At 42.2% G+C, this 21,287-nt stretch overlaps 2 protein-coding genes across 4 annotated transcripts in view; one reads left to right on the forward strand and one right to left on the reverse strand.

Annotated features, from left to right (window-relative positions):
• The window catches only part of LOC139620712 (poly(rC)-binding protein 4-like), a 35,121-nt gene extending 22,197 nt beyond the window's left edge, over positions 1–12,924 (forward strand). Inside the window, exons 7-14 of the mRNA XM_071476512.1 lie at positions 833–961; positions 2,167–2,241; positions 3,328–3,399; positions 5,205–5,246; positions 5,342–5,417; positions 5,932–5,981; positions 9,276–9,445; positions 11,992–12,924. Of these exons, the coding sequence (XP_071332613.1) occupies positions 833–961; positions 2,167–2,241; positions 3,328–3,399; positions 5,205–5,246; positions 5,342–5,417; positions 5,932–5,981; positions 9,276–9,445; positions 11,992–12,337 (960 nt within the window). The 3' untranslated portion in view covers positions 12,338–12,924. The remainder of the gene's footprint in view (positions 1–832; positions 962–2,166; positions 2,242–3,327; positions 3,400–5,204; positions 5,247–5,341; positions 5,418–5,931; positions 5,982–9,275; positions 9,446–11,991) is intronic.
• A 1,627-nt stretch (positions 12,925–14,551) lies between these two features.
• Positions 14,552–21,287, reverse strand: part of LOC139620713 (dedicator of cytokinesis protein 3-like) — a 50,202-nt gene continuing 43,466 nt past the window's right edge. The window contains exons 46-54 of one of the 3 annotated variants that reach the window (XM_071476515.1): positions 21,162–21,278; positions 20,826–20,947; positions 20,172–20,307; positions 19,312–19,393; positions 19,007–19,122; positions 18,829–18,913; positions 18,617–18,739; positions 18,310–18,392; positions 14,552–17,527 (exon numbers count right to left, since the gene is read on the reverse strand). In XM_071476515.1, the coding sequence (XP_071332616.1) occupies positions 16,919–17,527; positions 18,310–18,392; positions 18,617–18,739; positions 18,829–18,913; positions 19,007–19,122; positions 19,312–19,393; positions 20,172–20,307; positions 20,826–20,947; positions 21,162–21,278 (1,473 nt within the window). In that variant the 3' untranslated portion in view covers positions 14,552–16,918. Of the gene's footprint in view, positions 17,528–18,309; positions 18,393–18,616; positions 18,740–18,828; positions 18,914–19,006; positions 19,123–19,311; positions 19,394–20,171; positions 20,308–20,825; positions 20,969–21,161; positions 21,279–21,287 lie in introns of all 3 variants that reach the window. The other 2 variants (XM_071476514.1, XM_071476513.1) reach the window with 2 other exon arrangements.

The following is a 21,287-nucleotide window of genomic DNA, read 5'->3' on the forward strand; positions in this document are numbered from 1 at the left end:
GCAACACTTTGTATAAAAACAAACAAAACCAATAGTTGCAGCAGATGTCATTTGTCTGCACATAGGTTGGCGCTACACTAAAATTGGATTTAAACCATCAAGGCAGGAAATTTGTGAGACAATGCATCTTAGATAAATCACTTAGCACACATACAGTATGACTCAGCAGTGGCAGCTTTGAAAAGGAAAAACTCCTGACTACATTTAGGCCCAGTTGAAACATTAGGATTAGATTTATCAGATCTGCTGCCAGAGACATCTGACTCTGTCGCTTTCGCTCTGTACTACTCTACAAATAGTCTCCTCATTTTAGCCTTTACCTTCAGCAGTAATAGCATCCAGATGATTTTATGCAGCTAGATGGATTTTCTTGTCTCGTTCACATCACGAATTTGTTTCAGTTGCAGATTTTTTTTGTTTGTGTGGTTGCCACAGGACACATGCTCCCTTGCAAAAGCATTTTGGGATGTGTGCGGTTCATCGATGGCCCCCAGAAATCCTACATCCTGATAGAGACATCAGCGAATGTAGATGAAAGCATGAGAAGTTATACTCTTTGCCTGCAGGCATGCTAAATTAGGGATGTGTCAACTCAAATTAGGAGAATCACATCTTCTCATTGTCGGTGACTTTTCACTTATGTCCTATCCTGACAGGTCTTGACATTAAAAACTTAGTACAGTGCAGATGGTTTCCTTCAGAATAGGTGGAAAAATATAAGGTCAGCTAAGCCAGCAGTGAGGCACGGAAAGAAGCCATGGCAGTGTAATCACAAGTTGTCTTATCTCCAGAGTCAAACTAATCTTTTTTTTTAAACCCCAATCATTTGCAGAGCACCGGAGCTCAGATACAGGTGGCAGGGGATTTGCTGCCCAACTCTACTGAGCGAGGGGTGACGATATCTGGGAATCAAGACTCAGTAATCCAGTGCGTCAAGCTCATCTGCGCAGTAATCCTGGAGGTAGGAGGTGTACCATTCCTGTTGTTACAGCACATACTCACACCAAGCTCACATTTTTTCAGAGCTTTGCTGCTTCAGCTACGTGAGGGAAATAATTGCCGTTGACATCCATGTTTTGATTTTACCAGCATGCAGTTATTGTCTATTCCACTGCAGCAGAAGTTAATGCATTTTTAATAGGCCGCATTAGTTGTCTTTGTTATGTAATGTTACCTGTGATGGTGTTGCTTGGAAGTTGACTAGGTTCTATGGCATTGTCCTCATCTAGAATATAGATAATGCAAAAAAAGTAGTGCACTTTCTTTAGTATTTGGACCGTCTGTGCTGTAATGGAGAGGATGGAGTCAAAAGGTGTAGGTCTCAGGTCAGAGCTCAGTATTGTTGGAGAGGACACTACGGGAAAACAAACTGGCCTGCAGCGAAATCTGTCCACCTTCAGACAACACTTCTCTTGAGAAAATCGAGGATGAGATGAGAGAAAAACAACCCCAAGCACAGTTTCTCCCTGTGTGTTCATGGAAGTGCACAAGTCCTTTTTGTTTTAGCGTTGCAGCTGGACCTGACTGACTAATTGCTAGTTTGATCCAGTTTTCCAGGGCTTTCTTCAAAGGCTTGCAAGTTTCATTAGGATTCTGTACCAGCGGCTTCTTGCTTTGGGCTCAGAGATTTAAATTATGCAAAGTTATACAAAGAATTTGCTGTGACTGCTCCCGCAGAAAAGATGCTCCACATTTTCAACCCAAAAACAGTATCACCAACACCGCAGTAACTCGATAAGATATACACTGTTATGTACACTTTATAATCTCCTTTTTTCTTATTGGTGTTTGAAGAATTTCATCTTAAAATGTCTGTCGATGGATGCTTGATGTATCCAGAGGGCAAACCACTGCACAGCTTTGAGGTCTGATACAAACTAAAGCTCAGAGCTACAGAGACCTCTTACCACACTGCTTCAATTATTTAACGAATGATTAGTACAATAAAAAGAAAACCAAGGAGGGAATTAAGGTCAGTGTCATAGCAGTTTAGTTCATCATTAATTGTTTTTGTACCAGAGAGTTTAACATTATTTACACTTAAGGGCCTCAATCTTTGACAGAAGTCATGTCAGAGTAGATGTGTAGAGCTTATTCATGTCAAGGTAATTAATGGATAAGATTTAGTCCAATTTCTAACCTGTTGTCCTGTTTTTGACTCCATAGTCTCCCCCGAAGGGTGCAACCATCCCGTATCGACCGAGCCCCTCTCCAGCTGCCCTCCTCATCGCGGGGAACCAGGTAAAGGAGTGAGATTTTACCACACAAATTGTGTGGCTTGTCTATGATAGAGTGTCACAGTGGTTCTCAAACTTTCAAAAGATTCATCCTCTAGGCACCATGAATGTCTGCACAAAATTTAATGGCAACCCATCCATTTGTTGTCGAGATATTTTAGTCTGGACCAAAGGTTGTGAACTGACCAAGAGCGAGAAGTTTGAAAACCACTGGATTAGCATTTGGGGCTGACAGCCTCACCTTCACAACTTACACTAAAGTCCAAGTGGTTATTTGAGAGGGTTTGGTGGAGAAGGCATTGTCAATAATCAATTCTTTCACTGGAGTCTTGACAAACCCTTGAGTTGAAACAAGATGCATGTAGGTGCTCCTCAGTGGGGGATCGGGTAGTTTTTGTGTGTGTGTGTTTGTGTGTGAGGGTGGGGTTGAGTGCTATGTGAGATACTTCTGTTTGAGAAGGGACAGATATCCACCCTCCCATGGAGCAAGTCACAAGATTAGCAAGTGAGGCTGGAGACCTGCCGTCTCCTCTGGCTACAGCAGCACCCAGATATTCTGCATAGCTGTCAGCAGTTCTGACACTGTTTGTGCTGCCTCAGACTCTGGTCAATTTCTGGAATGGCTTTGTGTTTTTGAAATTCCACATAATAAGCTATCAAATTAGACCTGGGGCGAGGTCCCAGTCACTGGGAGATGGCTTTAATGGAAGCTGTGCAGTGATAAGAGATGTTTGTATAATTTGTCAGAGGAGAAAATGACGTGGAATAGGAAAGGGTCTGCAGATGAGTCATAGCCTATAAGCTTGTTAGGTGTGTGAAAGTGTCAGAAATGCAGCTCTGAGAGCCCATCTCAGACCAGAGTGGATCTATAGTGAAGCCCTGAAAAAAATAATAAATTGGCGGGTTTTATTTATCATGTTTGCATCAGATTTCCATGGAAGGCTTCTGCTGCTAAGCACATACTTACTCTTATTAATCGTCACTCATGATGCAAAAACAATGTCCAGACTTTATAAACATGAATGTATTTCAGTAATCAACTACATATTTTCACTTGGTGCTTCTCTTGCGTGTTTTTGTGTGTTCGTAGGTGTTTGAGGCATCAGAATTTGCACCCCACCCCCTGTACTCAGTCACCCAGGGTGGCCTGGATCTCCAGCAGGTAGTTGAACAATTATTCATGTGATGTGAAGTCTGTGAATAATCACTGTTTTTCTGAATATAAAAATCTCTTGCATGTTTGTAACATTGGTCTTAAACATTATTGTGGAGCACAGGAATGAGATTCAGGGCTGAGGGGATTTGAGTGGTGAGTGAGAGCGGGGGGTTGTGTGGTATGTCCAAATTTACACAGTCCATCATCTGGCATGAGGCATTAAAAACAACAGCTGAGAATAAGCTGCAGCTATTGTTCTAGCCTGTCATAAGAGCTATAACCCCTCCTGAAACACGACGCCATCACACACCACCACCACAGCTCTGCCGTCTCTTTTTTAGTCCTGCCTAGCTCTGCACCAGAAATATTTCAGCTTTAGGAATATTCCTCCCATGACAGCATAAAGCAGATGCTGCCACAATATCAAAATGGATACGGCAGCCTCTGACAAATCAGTCATAGACTGAAAAAAAATGTGATTGTGGGTAATGAAATAGCCTATAAAGAGTTCAGAGACTGATATCACTCTTTCTGTAAATGACAGGATTATTAGTAATTTGTGGTGTTTGTGTGCTTTCCTGTATAAACACAGCTCTAATGTATTGATGAATTGCAAGGGCTGAGCTCTCCTCTCCATTTTATGACCATATAGGAGGGACTGGTTATAGTAGCCAGACTGCTGGCGTCAGGCTAAGCTAAGTGCTGTCTGCTCGAAACATATTTGTAAGGAGGGAGGGCTGCACACACACCACCCTCACTAATTACAGTATACATATGTGTACATATATATACATATACAGTGAGTATTGATGGGTATGCTGACAGAAAAGGGGGTTAACATATGTGAGCCTGTATTATTTAAAGTAATGAGGGGATGGATGATACTAGTATCTCACATAAATAAATAATAGGTAACAGAGGTGAAGGGTATTTTGTTTGTGCTGCTCAAAGCATTGAAAAATGGCCCTTAATACTAATGTTCTGTTTGTGGTCCTGGAGACCCAGGGCCCTCTTCAGCAGCTCAAAAAACATACACAACATTGTTTAATCTGCTTGATACTTTCAAACTTCTTCAGAATTTTTTAAAAGATATTTTCTGGGCATTTTGCCTTTATTCGATTGGACAGTAGAAAGGGACAGAGAGAGGGGGAGTGACATGCAGGAAAGAGTCAGGCCGGCAACTCGCCTGCTAAGAGCTTCTGCGCTCATGTGGTACACGCCCTAACCACTCGGCTATCAGGTCGCCCCAGCTTCTTTTAATTTTATGACAACTGCTCATAAATAGTTTGAACTGATGACACCTTTCAATCGTGCTGCTATAGAGGTTGATGCATGCACTTATGTCTGAGGTGTCAGAGCCAAGCTGTAAAACATGGTTAAATGCAATGGGTTTTCATTTGCTCTATATACTGTATCTGTGATTGATGTTGACAGTACACGACGCTAACCCTCCCAACTAAATCTGGATTTAGTTGGGAGAGGAGTTTTATCTTCATTTTCAGGGAGTTAAAGGTGTCAATAAATAGTAAACCTAACATCAGATGGATATTTCAAACATCACACATTAAAGCCATAACTTACTAGCTAACTTATGGGACCTGCATTGTCAGAGACCACTAGAGGTTCACGAGAAAATATGGTATATCTCCTCTGTGTAAGTTCATGGCTGACCTATAAAGACTCGTTTCACTTATTCTGAAAAACAGGCATGTATTGACAGTGAAGCACTTCCATTAAGAGGCTGCAGATTTATTGCCTGTGTGTGATGTTTTATTGCTGTAATTTACCTAATGCAGGATGCTCTCTTTCAGGCCTACACTTTGCAAAACCAATATGGCATTCCACACTCAGAGGTTTGACCATTTGTGGATATATTATCATTTAATATAATGTGAGTAGTTTATGGTTTAGTGTGCACCGCATCAACTTTTTCCTCTTTGTTTTACAGCTGGCCAAGCTACATCAGCTGTCAGTGCAGCAAGGCCTGAGTCCTATTGCCCAGCCTGCTTCGACTGTCATACCTGGTATGTATAGATAGTAATAAAAAATAATAAAAGTCAGTATTTGCTCTGGATTATATTACTACTACTATTAGCTTGTCGAGTTTTGCCTTTGCATTTCTCCTCCATCTGTAATTTGTCGAAGATTGTCCACCTGCCTTTAGACATGAGAAGTAACACTCACCATCATGAGCCACACAGATTATGTGCTTGTGTCAGTGACAAAGGAGGAGAAGAGGCTTTATAGCTTTCTCATATCTCCCAGTCTTAGAGAGAAACTATTATGTGAAATTATACATTGGACTGAGTCAGAGGACTGGGAGAAAGAAAAGACTGAGTGCTGTGTTAAACATCAGTCCATTAAAATGGAAATTAACTGCTTTACTATATCCGGCAGCAACTATATCTCAGCTGAAAGGGTTTTCCAGCATGTCACTAGTGGGTTTGCGTGGCTTCACTTACGGAAGGAGTTGAAAAAATATTAAAATGTCTGATATGCCAATTTTATTCAGTTGTTGCTTGTATTTTCTCTCATCAGGGATGGACTCAAACTCTCAGACATCTCAGGAGCTGCTTATTCCCAATGATGTAAGGAGAAGTAACTCAACTCTTTTTTTCTTTATGATGTTAGTATTTTCCCATCTGAACAACAAGAAAAACAACAGGAAGTTGGCGCTCATCTCACGTGCACACAGCTCTGCACCAGGTGACTTCAGATGCAGTAGCTGCAATTGCAAAGATGTCTGGTGTGACTTCAAAAGAGACTGGAGACATGTTGGCAACTGACTAATTATCCTCATTATTCTAACCTCCGACTAACCCAAGGTTAAAGGGATTTTGAGCTGATATGGATCCTTTCGCATTATTGTCTGGGCAGCAGTTGCAGTGTCTTAGAGTGAGTCCCATGAGTGCTCAGTAAATCCTCTCATGTTCCCTGACCTACTTAGAAGCTGTCTGCTGTCAAAACAGCCAATAAGAAAACAGACAAAGATCCTTTCCCTCTTCACTTACCCTCCACCAGGGTTTGATGAAATGTTTGAGAGTAGAAATCTGAATGCATAGATTCACTTCAAAATAAAGTTAGACTACATTTCCCTTCAACTGATCTATTACATTTGGCTGTTTTGGACTGTGAACATCTGTTTATTAATTAATTCCCACTTATTAGGTAGAAATAATAATGAAGTCATTTGTGATTTACGATTCAATTTGCAGCTCTGATATCTGGTGTAATAACAGAACCACAATAATTCAAAAGAATGTTTAATGGATATGGCTGGTGTTTTCTGTATTTTTCTGGCTGTCAACAAATCCTCTGAAAATACCAAAACTACCAATGTGTTGTTGAGACTTTGCTGTCTCTCAATACTTTATCATTAGTTCCTGTAAGACGTAACTCTTCAAATCCAGGTCGCAAATGTAGAATTTCATTGTGTGAAAAGACTCAGTAATTTCCTAAAACAGCTGGGCACTGTAGTTTTTAGCAAACATTACCCAAACAGGAGTTGATACTGCATTTGTACAAGCAATACACACAAGTGTGCTTTTATAGCAGAACGATGGCATTTGTGGGAGTGACTCAGTATAAACTACAGTGTCCATGTTTGTGATAATAAAGGAACATATTCAGTGAAACAGTCTTTTGGGAAACAATGGAGGTCTGTGTCAGAGAGGAATATCAGGGTTTAGCCACATAGATGATACTTGTTAGGATCAGTTCATTGTTGTTTTCCTTTTCATGGGATTTGTGGCAATAAGAAAAAAATAGTAAAATATTGCTATCTTTATCCTTAAAAAGTGTCAACCAAACAGGACATAAACAGCAGTTTAGCTTGAAATGCTCCTTTACTTTGACGTATTTGCAAAGGAAAAAAAAAAACAATTCAAACAACCAATGAAATTAATTTCCCCTTGCTGTCTTTGTTTTGTTTTTGTTTTGTTTTTTTTAAAAAAAAGAGAGAAGAGAAAAAACAAGAATTGATTATTCAAGGTTTCACTGCACTGCTTAGGATACAGCCACAGCAACCCTTCAACAACATTCTTCTAAAATGCCTGAAGTAAACCCCCACATGGCGAGTGGCACAATGCATCAGAGGAATGAGGGAGTCCAGTGCTATACGTGACAGGGACAGCTGTAAGCTCCAGCCATTGTTCCAGAAGAGAGGACTTATAGCCATGACTGAGCCTCCTCAGTCCTCTGTCCGCCCTCAGGCCGGCCACACTCCAACCGCACAATCCCGCTCTGTGCTCACACACTGAACGCTGAAGGAATCCTGTGCGCGCACACACACACAGATGCATTGACGAACTGCTTACACCCAGTCAGCAGGATGTACTGTACTTCCGCGCAAGGAAGATTTAGCCAGAAGAAAAATGGCTGCACCCACACCATCCCATCCCTCTTCCTGTGTCCTTTTAAATGACTGCCTCAGCAGGAACTCAACAATATATAGGCCACTTACGGCTGTAGACCAGGAGTATTGTGCAGTGTTTCTGTTATTTGAATGCTTAGGAAAAAAGAATCACTACAGCAAGCATATATGTAGTATCTCCTGGGTTGTTTATTCAGCTCTAGTTGTATTTTTAAAGGGTTTTTTTGTTCATACAGGAATGCTGTTGACTGAGGTCATACACACCAAAGTGGGTGAGCTGTTGACAGCTGGTATCTATTGACAGGTGGTGTAAAAGGCCAGAGTCCAGTGGAGATTCTTGGTCTCAGGGGGGAAGAGACGTTATCTGTGATTTGAGGTCTGTAGCGACCCATTGTCTCATGAGTTGCTCTTAAGGCTGGCTGCTTTCTGTGTGTCCACCCCCCTACCCCCCCACCCCTACCCCACCCCGCCCCTCTCCCCGAATAAAGTGTTGAGCCAATAATAGCCAGGAAGACCAACCAGGTCGCTGTGTGACAAATCAGACATTGTGGAACAGGCTGCTTACTTCTCAGGAAAGGAATGTGAAATGCAGGGACAAGTGCAGCACGAACACTGCGTTTGTGTGTGTATGTGTGTGTGTGGCCGTGCGTTGTATATTTCTACCTCTGTGTCAGCCGCTGTTAGTCTGCCAGCACACACACACACACACACACACACACACACACATACTATAAGCACTTCATCACTGTCTGTCCCACTCACTATATATCTGGCAGCATAACCCCGTCACTGAGCCCTGACACCCTGCACTTGAGCTGATACGCAGCCCCGAGCTCCGGGTCTGTTAAATATCTATTGTGGCTAATAGGCATGGGTCCAGGTTGGGTAATGAAAGCAAAACAAAAGTGATAATGTATTTGGGAATGCAATAAAATTCGTGTCACTGTCTAATCTACTCTCAGCAGAGAGAACGCTCAAGCCGACGGGACGTATATTATATATTTGAGTTATTTTCCCATTATGTTTTCCATTAGTGCGGAGATGCATCTAGCTGGCATGTGTTTGGGAAGTGATTTGTTTGGGAAGTCATCACCACTCCGAGGAATCAATAACCTTTTAGCCACTCAGATTAATGACAGGCAAATGTGCCTTCTCTCATCTCTTTTACCGGAGCACATGCAGTAGCAATTAAGGGAGACTCTGGGGGAAAAAAAGTGCTTTTGACGTAAATGATGGATGACCAGTTCACTGAAGACAAACAATGTAATTGCAATATTTGAAGTGGTCTGCATTAAGTCAGCTCAACAGCCCTACACACTTTTTTGTTGTTGTTGTTGTTGTTGTAGTGTTTTGCTTTTGCCCTTTTCATCAGCATAACAGATCCAGTCAAATGATTTATTGGACCCTTTCCTCTTAAAGCATGTCCTCTGATCCCCCTCTGTGTGTATCAACACAGTCATTCATCTTTCCATCTAACTGACCCATCTGCCTCACCTCTGTTCTTTTGCAGCTGATCGGCTCGATCATCGGCCGTCAGGGCACTAAGATCAACGAGATCAGGCAGGTGTCAGGAGCTCAGATCAAGATCGGCAGCCAGCTGGACGGGACTAGCGACCGCCATGTCACTATCACAGGAACACCCGTCAGCATCAACTTGGCCCAGTACCTCATTACCTCCTGGTGAGCCCCAGTGACACATAGCACAGGCCAGAGAAAAATACATTGGTTTAAAAGGGTCAAAGGTTATGCTATATGTGTGATAAGCAATAATGAGGTATGTCCTTGTGCTGCTGGTAATTGGCCTCAAGGGGAAGAGTAAAATCAGAGTTGCATTGTTCCATATAGGCCAGTTACGGTGTCTCTATAGAATTCAATATTTGCAGCTCTGCTAGCTTTTTTTTGTTTTGTTTGTTTTGAGCTCATTAAAGTAGTCAATATGAATAAAACTGAATAAAATTCTGGTCATAGAAAATATAATAAACAAACAAATCAATAAATACAATAAAAAGATAGAAAGTACAATATGAATAGAACAAAAATGGATCAGCGCCAATAACAGAAGGAAAATTTACTTCCTACCATGTTGCTTTCTTTATATAAATTACTAAATTCAATAGAACTTCTTTTGTGGTTTTAAGTCCTTGCTATTAGTGAAGAGGCAAAATAGGCAATGCCCCTCATTAACTACAGCTGCTCTGCAAAATCAGGTTTTGTCTGACTCTTCCACTGATGAAGAACAATGCTTGAAGTGCCAGTAAGTCTTGATTGCATATAACTAGTGGTGGAAGGGACCTGTCCCATAAAAACCACAGCAAGAAATATTCTGCAATGGGTTTATGCAACCCCTCTTTAATACGTTTGACTTTTACATGAGAAACAAAAGCCAATCCCCACATTAACCCTTGTGTTTTGTTGAGACTGGCTTTACTTCCTCATTGTTTGGGGTCCTGAAACTCCAACTGCTGCATGTGTGAAAATATAAATGATGACCTTTTTTTAACCTTTTAAAAGAAAGAAGAAAAGAAAAGGAAAAAAAAAACTTGTCATTAAAACTTGTAGAAACGTATTGTTACTACAATAACAGAAATCCAGATTGACTTTTATCTGGAATTTGAGTAGTGTCGCAAAAGAAAAGATATATAGCATATATATACAGATATATAGCAAATGAAAAGCTGTTGGAGTTAACAATGCTTTACACCTGGGATCTCCAAACAGAAGTAAAATGCCATTTCCTGCAGCGGACTTGTCATCTCAAAATCATGTTTAGAGGCAGTTCTTATAAAACTAGTGAGTAAGTGAGTGAGAAAGCTCAATTTTATTTATACGGCACTTTAAAAAACTAGGGCTACAAACTGCTTCACAGCCAAGAAAAGATGATAAAAGCATGAATGATTCATAGCAACAAACAATAGCAAAGCTTGTCAAACTAGGGCAAGACACCATCAATAAGTTTGCTGATCTGACCCCCACAGGGGGACTCCTCCATAGTCTATGAGCCAGACCAGAAAAAGCTTGGTCACCAGTCTTGAACTTTGAGCAGGGCATAACCAAGAACTTCTGTTGTGATGAACTTAGAGGCCCAGTGGAACAGTAAGGGATCAGCAAATCACTGATAGTATATATTGTGAAGGCAAATTGTGTAGTGCCTTAAAAGTGATTGGAATCTTTGAATAATGTCGAAGATCTGATTTGGCGCAAAGAGAAGAACATCGGCTGTGCTGTGATTTAGCTACAGGAAACTATGGGACGTTCAGGCACTGATCTCCTCAAGACAGTTTCATGAATACATACAGCTAGGCATCATCAGCATAGCAATGATAGGAAACAAAGCTAAACTGACAGATAACGATAAAGGCGGACTAAAATAGGTCACAGTATAGCGTCTGGAAGTGCTCAACATATCAGAGGAGCACAGTGGATACAAACAAAAGTTCTGATAGGATAAGTAGGAGGGAAACCGTTGATGCATTCATGCATCAGCTATAAAATTAGGAAATACCATGAAGTATCAAGCTGATAAAACAATAATAAGCATTTTTTTTTATCATTTAAAGAGGGGCCAAGTGCCTCCATGACCACAAACAAAACATTAAGGTTAAATATGTGTTTTGAAGTTTAACTGGTGTACAGCTCTGGTATCTGGGAGAGACTCACCAGTGTAGCATTGCACTCCTGTAATAGCATCAGACTGACAATGGAAAGGGATAAAACTCAATGTAGCAGAACCAGAGATGTCAGGATTTTGCGTCTTTGTCAAAATCTGGTGCCTGTATTACCTGTAATGCAACTCAACCACTGACAGTTTGGTCTGCGATTCAGTGTGTGTGTGTTATGCTAGTAGCGGTTAATACAGCAGCGATGAGGAGGGGGCTGCAGAGGTCTGGTAACCTCCCCTCTTTCCATCTGCAGATTTTCTTCCAGATTTCTTTTTTTTTTTTTTTAGATTTGTAGTCTTCGGACTCAACCAACACTGACTCAAGTGACATCATTTGAGGAAATCTATCAGATTTCACCCACAAAAGGCATTGCACAACTTGTTTCACATATGCAGAAGTACTCCCAACAAGACTTGTAAACAGACTCTGTAAAACTGGTGGAGTTCCCCTTTAATGATTTTCTAGAAACTTCACCCAGTGTTGCAGCAACAGTATAATCCTCTAATCTTCCTTTTCTGTCCTGTCCCTGTCTCCCTATCCTCCCTCCTCCTATCTCTGCCCTCATAGTTTAGAGACAGCCAAATCCACGGCCCAGGCAGCCACTATGGCAACTCCGGTCGACCTCAACATGGCCTTCACCCAGCCAGCCTCCCCAGCTGCCTCCCCCGCTCCCACCCTGGCCGCTGTGGGCGCCCTGACCCCAGCTCATATGCTGGGCACCCCATACGGCGCCATGCCCCTCTCAGGCCTGCTGGGGGTGAAGTCCGTCCCCTTTCTGACTCTGTCCAGCCCTGCCCCCACTGTGGCTGTCACTGCAGCACCCTCCCACTCCAGTCTGGCCGCCTACACCGCCAAAATCTCCTCAGCCAACTGCATCAAAAAGCCAGAGAGACAGAAGTTTGCTCCTTACTGATGTAGCCTCTGCGTCTCTACGTCTGGAGAGTCAGATGAAGGACAGCTGCGAAGTGTTCTTCCACAAACGCCTGATGTAGCCATATCCGCTGGCAGAGATGCTCTTGACTTTTATTCTATGATGCACCAACAGAGAAGAGACCAATGGAGATGTGGATAAAGCTATTCAAAGTTATTTACGGTTATAGATAATTTGTAAGTTTCCCATGAATTGATGGACTGCTTTCATCATCACCTCATCACTGTTATTGAACCTCACCTGAGAGATACATGTTTAAATAAGAGTTTTTACATGTGTATCTCAAGTTAGAGATCAGCTATGAGTATTTATCCTTCAATAAATTTGTAAATTATACTCAGATGACAAATGCTCTACTGTATGATGCTTTTATACAATGTCTATGTTTGCCTCTTGAAGTTTTTAAGAAAATTTGTAAATGTCTGGGGGGATTTTTTTTTTTTGTAATAATCTGTGCTACTTTACCGTTCAGTGTTATGTTCATTTTGTTGGATTTGTTTTGAATGAGCAACTTGTTTAATCTTTATTTATTAGTATTGTTTCATTTATTAAAAGTCTTTGTTTCCTGACATGGTGGATCTATCTGTCTCCTAGTTTTTTTTTCTACTTTTATTTGTAACTATCTGGGGCACAACATGCCTGTTCATCTTCTTCATAGGCACTCAAACAGTAGAAACAGTCTTTAAACTAAATCAGTGATAAATGAATGTAGCAGCACAGGGACCCACATTCAGGAAAAAAAAAACAGAGTACACAACAAGATGCAATGCCAGATCCAGGTTATTTTTGTTTTCCTCCAAACAGAGGCTGGATGGCAACTTGTCATTCTGGTTGCCAGAATTTATGAGAGGTGCTTTTCACAATATCGTGCTACTGTGCCCCAAACAATAACTGCAGAATGAGACAGTGGCACCCCAGAAGAGACAAGAGCTCTGCCCGCATGCCAAGCAATGCACTGACATGCATGTAAGTGTGCACAGACAAAAAGCAGGTCGTGAATCACATGCTGTGCACGTTATTATACTGAAATCAATCACTGAACATCCCTCAAGACAAAATACAGGCTTTGTGAGGAGGAAAGAAAAGGACAGTGACAGAGGGAGAGAAGTAGAAAAATGAGAGGAGCCTCAGTGATGCTGCAAAAATAAAATTCAGTATCTGCATCAGCATGCACCACAGCATCATCATCCTCTGGAGAGGCAGCCAGGATCCTTTCATCCTACACCCCCCCCCCCACCCCCCCCACCCCGCCCCACCATCCACCCCGTTTTTTTTTTTCCTATGACTGCATCATGGATATGCAAGACACTGCGAATGCACACTCCTCATTGTTGCCAAAGACATTCACTCTCAGAGGCAAACAGACTCAGCTCACACCTGCAACTTCACTGTTATTCAGCTGAAGTCCAATGAGTGGCAAAGCGAAAATGACAGGTCTATCTATCTATCTATCTATCTATCTATCTATCTATCTATCTATCCTGTGAGTCCAAAAACAATTGAAAGTTTTAGTATTAAAGAAAGGAAAATAAAGAGCTCATCCATCAGCCAGTTGTCATTTGATGATGATTTTCAATGCATGCTATATTTTCAAACGAAACACGAGTCTGATATTTCTAATTGTCCTTGAAGGTATCAAGAGTTCTACTATAACAGTGATACTCAGGGTCTTAATGGGTCACTTGTGCCATCTGTGGGCCACACATCACTGAGATGGTGTGAACTGACTTTCAAGCACATTCATGTTCCATATCTTCAGAAAGATTTGTGAATAGTACCTGCCAACATTTATTCAGAGCGCGCTGAGATATTTCCTTTCATCATGTGAACAAATGAAACTTCACCAGCGGCATTACTGTAAATCAAATGAAAAGATGTGTTTCTTATGAATATCAAAGTGGGACGTTAAGTGACAGTGTGAAGCTTGAGTTGGTGAGAGCAGGGACCTCAGCTGTCACTGCAGCTGACGAGTTTGTCATCTTTCTTCATCTGTGGTGGAGCAAGGGGTACACACATGTACATCACACACTCACATACACACAAACACACACAAAACAGTGGGGAAATTACCATAACTCTGCATTCTCACCACCTCGGTGTCACAGTCTTGTATTTCCATGACAGACAGCGCCCTCTGCTGTCCTCTGCACCTACTGCTTCATCAGTCACAGCACAGCAAAGGTAAGGAGGAAGGCGTTAGAGCTGATAAAAGATTGTCTTTAATGTTTGGCATCGTTAATGAATTCCATACCACAGCAGTTATGGGAGTAGGAAAACCACTTTTACAACCAAACACTGTTCGATCATGCTAACACCATATGTACAGGAAAGCACATTGAAAAGTGTATAAAGTATTTATATGAGAAGACTCAAAGTCAAGAACGGTGGAGACAGCCACAGTCTAATGGATTTGTCCTTTTTCAAACACTGATTATAGATATTTATCAATTACATTGATCTCTGGAGTACATGTATATACACAAAACAACGATAAACCTTTTTGGGGCGTCTGCAATAATTCTCAAAAATATTTCACAATACTGCTGTATGTACAATAACAGAATTTACATTGAAAAATTCTATTGTACCTATATTTTGAGTATCACTTCAGTCACCAGTTATCCTCAGTGCCATCAAGCTCACAAGAGATACTCACATACTGTATATATCTAACCTCAGGATCATCTCCATACAAAGTACAGCAGCCTATGCAGTACCTTCTGACTTGGTACGGTTTCTGAAATATGTTCACACAACTGATGATCTCACATACAAAAATAGATGTTGTCTAGTCAGCTGACAACTTGATGTACAGTAACACAAAGCATCCACCTGCAAAAAAACAACCAGGAAAACAAGTTAATTGTTAAAATATTAGCTATATCCTTCCAACCCACTATGTCGCGATAAACAGCTGTGTTCTTCTGCTCCACAAAAAAGTAAACCTCCATCTCAGTCCGGGCTTCAGCATTCTACTGAAACACATCATCAGTTTTCACACAACAGAAGGTGATCGAGAAAGAGCCGCAGGCAGAATAAGAAATATTAGCGCTACAAACCAAACAACAATTTGAAACCAAAGCGGGACAAAACCATACAAAAACATCACTACTGTAGGTAGATATCTTTTTTTTTTTTCCTCCAGGAAGCATATAGTGAACAGAATGAAAAGGAGAGCGGCCGTCGCTAATTGAGCTTCTCACAGTCTGAATGAGGGGTCAAACTGCATTTGAGTGCACTTAAGGCAGGTAGGCAATTCCAACGCTGTCTGAGTGGGCTCCTCGACTGGCCACTCAGCGGGCGGCTTCTAGACAGTGTCATCAGCGTCAGATGTGACGCAATGCCACTGCAGATGTCCAGGCTCAGCCCTCACTGCTTAACATGGTCTGACAACCATACAGAGAAGGAAAAAAGATGGAGGGGAAAAAGAGAGAGAGAGATAGAGAGAGAGATAGAATGGGACTGGTGTTAGTTTTCAGTGTCCAGCAGGTGGTTGAGGTGTGAAGTGGAGAGTCCTTGTTCTATGTTCGCCGTGAACATGAAACGTGACAGGTGTAGGTGCTGCCTGTCATAGTCCTCAGCTTCCCCTCAGCCTGCCGAACGCTCTCACTCCTCTCAAGATATCTTTGTCACACAAAAGAGACAAATAGAGACTTCTTCAACATGGACTGAACTTAAAGCACTTTAACGAAAACCAGGACTGCAGCTTGTGCAATACAAATAGAACACCTCATCTGAATACATTCACGTAGGTTTCCATACGCATGGTGCGGATGGGAAATCGTCAGTCTGTCATAGACTGAAGTTCATTGTCCCTTGAGATTCCGGTCCGAGAGGAGAGCTGCAAGTCCAACCTTAGAGACCTACGATTTATGACAGCCCGTCAGCAACACGTAATACAGTGCGCCATTTGATATGATTCACTATTAAGGAGCACTTAACAGTGTTTTGAAAAACATAATGGACATAAGCCTTTGAAAACACTATAATGTAGCAAATTTATCAAAATAAGAATTTGTATATATGAAGCCTTTAAAGCAGAGAAGTCACTTCTCTGTGAATAATAACCTTCTGTAGTTGCCTCGTGTTGTGAAAATGAGATGAAAAGCAAAATTAAGGGAGTTCAGAGCTTATACTGCACCTGGGATCATGTTGGTTATGACCATGGTTGTCATATTTCACAAAACTGTTGTCTTATTATTCTCAAATGAAAAAACATGCTCACAGACGAGTTGTACAGTTGTGTACAATCAATATCAATTTCTGAACAAAGTGAATCTGTCTTATTGTTCAACAGATAATTTTCTTTTAATAATATCTAAGAGGCCACGCGGAGCAGTGACGGCAGTTGTGCCTCATACTGTAGATTCATCGAGGTTCGGTCCCTCGTTTCTTCCCTTCATGTGAACTGAAATTAAAACACAGGGCGAAAAGGGTCAACTGAACACACTCCACTGCTTCGCGTCAGACTCTTTCTCTTACTGCTCCTTTAACTCAGTGCACATGAAGGGAAAAAGACAAGGAGAAGAAAGCTCTAACTGAAATAAAACTGGAGCCTCCTCATCACTGTGTCTCCTCGTGCTCCTCGCTGATGCACTGCTCCCAGGCGTGTTTCCCCTGGTCCTCCCTGTGGCCGTGAGGAGAGTGGAAGATCCTACGGGGCAGCGGGATGGGCTGAGGGGGCAGCTCCTCCTCGGGGATGCAGCCCTCTCTCAGGTAGGGTTTAGGTGGCACGGCTGGAGGCTGAGGCCTGCGGTAGGGGATGTGGTGAGGGCCATGAGGGGGAGCGTGGTGATGAGGTGGTGGCCCGTGGGAATGGCTGTCCAGCCCAGGGTGGGCATGAGCGTGAGGGTGTGGGTGGGTGTGCGGGTGTGAGGCAGGGCTGCGGTAATGGAAGGGGCGGACCGGGTCCACGGAGTCGATTTCTGGTCCGCCGTAGTGGAGATGCATGTAGGGAGAGGCCAGGTACTCGTCAGGAGGGGACCACAGGTGACTGGGAAGAGGCTCCAAGGCGTCGTTCCTGATCGGGCCAGGGTCTGGATACTGACCTCCGTAGTTACTCTCACTCAGGGAGGAAACACCACTGCTGGCGCTGCCGGACAGAGTGGAGTTACTGCCCCCCAAAGCTGACTGAGGACTGGTGGGGGAGCCAGGGATCGGGTGGAGAGGAGACTGGAGAAAGAGCGAGAGAGACAGTGGGCGTCATGAGTGTGTTTCTCTAGGCCTTCAGTCAAGGACTGAGTGAATTTCAACACTGCTCTTGCTGCTTTCACATGCTGACAGAAATATTGGAAATGCAAGTCTCACATGAAAGAAGATTGACAGTCAGGAGCTACTTCATCTTTCTGACATATTTCAAACATTGAGACACTTAAATATGGCTTTGTAATTATCACAAAGTGATTATGAGTCATTTGACTTGCAGTGGTGTATGATTAATAAATTGACTGTAAGCGAAGACAATATGTGGGAGCTGACAATTTAGCGTCTGGGAAGGCAGGGTTACATGACTAAACAACATTCAAAACATGCTGTCCAAAGCAGCATCATATCTCCGTGATGTATTTATGTAAATTTAAATAAAATGGAACAAGAACAAAGAAGAAGAGGGAGCAGGAGAATGAGGAGGAGTGTAGAAAACTGGACGGAGGAATAGACAGAGCCACAGTTTGGCTTGTAACAATGGACTGAATCAGTCTGGAAAATTCAGTTCAACCAATTGAACTTGAACACAGCAAAACCATCAAACAATCGCACATAACTTTTACAACCCAAAGGTGGTTGATAAAACATGTACCAGAAGTGAAATTTCTAACTACTTCCTGCAGAAAACTAAGCAACAAATATGCATAATATATCGAAACCAAAAAGCTGCTAAAAAACAGTTTGAGTCCGACATTTTATCTTGTCTGTCTTAAAGTCTGTACAGACTGATGTGTCTATGATGGGTGTACCTTTCGAAGAGAGCGGACAGGTAGGGCAGGAGGAGGGTCACTGTTCTGGTGGTGAAACGCGTCACAGTGCATCAGGAAGTGTCCTGCAAACACAAGTCAAATTCATATAAGTGACGAGAAGGCCCCATAAACAGCTTTTCAAAGCCTTTCTAAACTTGACAAGCTCAGTTTCTGCTACCAGATTTTAGTCTGGATAACATCACTGAGAATCAGCTGAGGCTGGGTCAAAAGGGAAATACATTTGAATATGAAAACACATGCTCTCAACACCAAGTAAAACTAATGGTGGAGCGTAAAGAGAAAGTACCTGGTGGGAAGGACCTGGGTGGGACAGGGGGCATGATCACCCCTCCAGTAGAAGCTGGCATGTAGGACACCTGCTCCCTGTTCTCTCCATCCAGACTCCAGCTGCTGGGAGCATTGGGAAAAACTGGAGAGAGAATAAACCCCTATCTCAGCACACACTGTGATACACGTCATGGACAGAACACTGTGCATTGCAACCTGTCTGCGTGTTACCTTTCTCTGGCAGATTCATGTGAGGATCAGCACACGGCTTACAGGGGCTAACTTGCTGAAGTAAGGCACGCTGCATGTGGTTGTTCTGAAAAAATAAAATGTACAGTTACAAGTTATTAGCAGTTTTGTTTTTTTACAAAAAAATTACATGCTTGACACTTCCCAGTTCCAGTCCCACCTGTCCATTCTCTGCCACGTTGTAGTACATGGAGTTGTTGGCCCTCTCACGATGAGATGGCAAAAGTATCATAACTTCCCGGTTGTGTTTGGCCTTATCAGGCAAGGATGGAGAGCCTGTTCAGAGAAGAGACATGGAAAATTTACCATTTCCACTTGCAACAACCTCATTACCAAGGGATTGGTAAAACGTCCATGAAGACATAAATATACACGGATAGAGAAATATCGAGGCTGGTCAGGGTAATGATGATTTCAGTCTCTGTATCTATCTCCAGTGTGGCTTTCTGCAGCTGCGTTACTTACCTCTGGCACTCGAGGGAGCAGAGTTAATAATCTGGGAAGAGTTGGAGCGGATTGAGCTCAGGCTGGAGGAGGAGGGGCTCGGCTGCAAAATACAATATATTGTAAATGTAACAAAAACTATTAAAGCACTGATCTGGAATGGAAAATGCTTATATTTTATCTGGCAGACAGAAAACCAATGATAAAAGTTTATGTGCATTACAACAGCAGCATTAAAAAAGCAGGGTAACACTTATATCTTATAGGTCCCATATTTTCCAGCTAATTTCCAGGAAACCCTTTTTATCATTTCCACAAATAGTCCATACAATTTTGCTGCTCATTATATTGCACTATATACAGTATTTGAACTATTTTCCACTTACCTGCTACATAATTTCCAAGTTTTTTTCTAAAAAAAACTTAAATAGAAACAAGTGGGTATTTAATAATTGTAAGAATTACTACTTTCTGCATGTTACGACCACAGCCCATGCACATTGCATTTGTCTAACCTGCATGTAGCACTTTGCTTTTCTTTCCCCTAATTAACTTCATTGTAATACTCAATTTTCCCTTATAAGTACCAAATTAGTACCAAATGTCCAAGTAATTTACAGCTAAATACCAACTAATTTTTAGGAAATAAAGAGAAAAGTTTCCAGAAAATATAGGACCCGAATAAATTGTTACCAAAAGCACTTATAGTTAGGGTATCAACACTGATAATCACAAAGGAAATCATACAAGTATTACGCCAGCATTGGGTAGAGTATTATGTTTTACATAATTGTCAAATGAGTTGCACTTGCACAAGCAAAACAAATTCATAACATTGGCACTACATCCAAGCCAGTGTATGTTTTCATTTCGAGCCTTACCTGCATGTGTAATGCCTCCTCGGGGTGCTCTCCCATCAGGCCGTCAGTCATTATGACAAGGTTTCCTGCCTCACTGGATGTGTGAGAGGACAGGGAGGAGGACGAGTGACGGATTGAGCCCTGAAGGTTCAGAGGGCTGTAGGACGGAGACAATGTTGGACACTTAAAAACATTTATTTCTGTGCGTCTGTGGATTTACCTGTAGAACCTACGCAGCTACTGTATATCCCAGTTTACAGTAAGTGGTTTGGTTCAAGAGAAGGTCAAGTTGTACTTTACATTGACATTTTTAATCTGCATTGTAGTGAAACTGCCATAGTCAAGGTTTTTAATGTAAAACACAACTGTTTTATAAGCCCGTATCACCAAGTGGGGCTGCAGCTCTGAATGGTATTCTTGATATTCGTCCAAATGAATTTCTTGTGTGGCCTATTCAAACATTCACCTGTCCTGCCTCTTTGCCAATGCATGCTGAGATATGCACGCAGCGACAACTTTCAGCCCCTGGTAAAATATTTACTTTTACATTTGAACATTCTGTCAAGCTTTAAAACACTTTTCACTGCCAGTTATGGGTTAAAATGAGATATGCAAGATAAGGTTTGGGCTGTGATTACAGATGTGTCTGTGCGTTCTTGTGTGTGTGTGACTGACCTGTGCCTGTGTATGAGGCGCACACTCTCAGGGCTCATGTGGCTGTGGGAGGAGAGGATGCCTCTAGGAGAGTTAACCCCGGGACAGCCTGCAGGGCCGAATCGATCCACGCTTTGCACACCCTGCTGGGACCCAACCATATACTGCTCTGAATAATTACGCCGCTCACACATGCATCGAAGCATCGGCACATGAACATACTGCAACCTTTGCACACGCGTGGACAACACCACCGAATTATCATCGCATCACAAATTACAGTTGGTAAATAGGGCAACGTTCACGTACGTCAGCAAGAATAAAAATGAGCACTGAGTCACAAGCGGGACTACTCACATGGTGTAAACCTGTCCTCATCATGTGGAACTGGTCTACAAGCTTTTTGTGCAGTGGGCGCATCTCTGGATGCACCAGCTTCTCGTGAACAGCCAGCCCCACTCCAAGAATGTGCACCTGTTGTAG

This window comes from Trachinotus anak, unplaced genomic scaffold (assembly GCF_046630095.1).
Source record: "Trachinotus anak isolate AG129_WGS33_773 ecotype Australia unplaced genomic scaffold, CSIRO_AGI_Tana_v1 ptg000004l, whole genome shotgun sequence".
Lineage (NCBI taxonomy): Eukaryota > Metazoa > Chordata > Actinopteri > Carangiformes > Carangidae > Trachinotus > Trachinotus anak.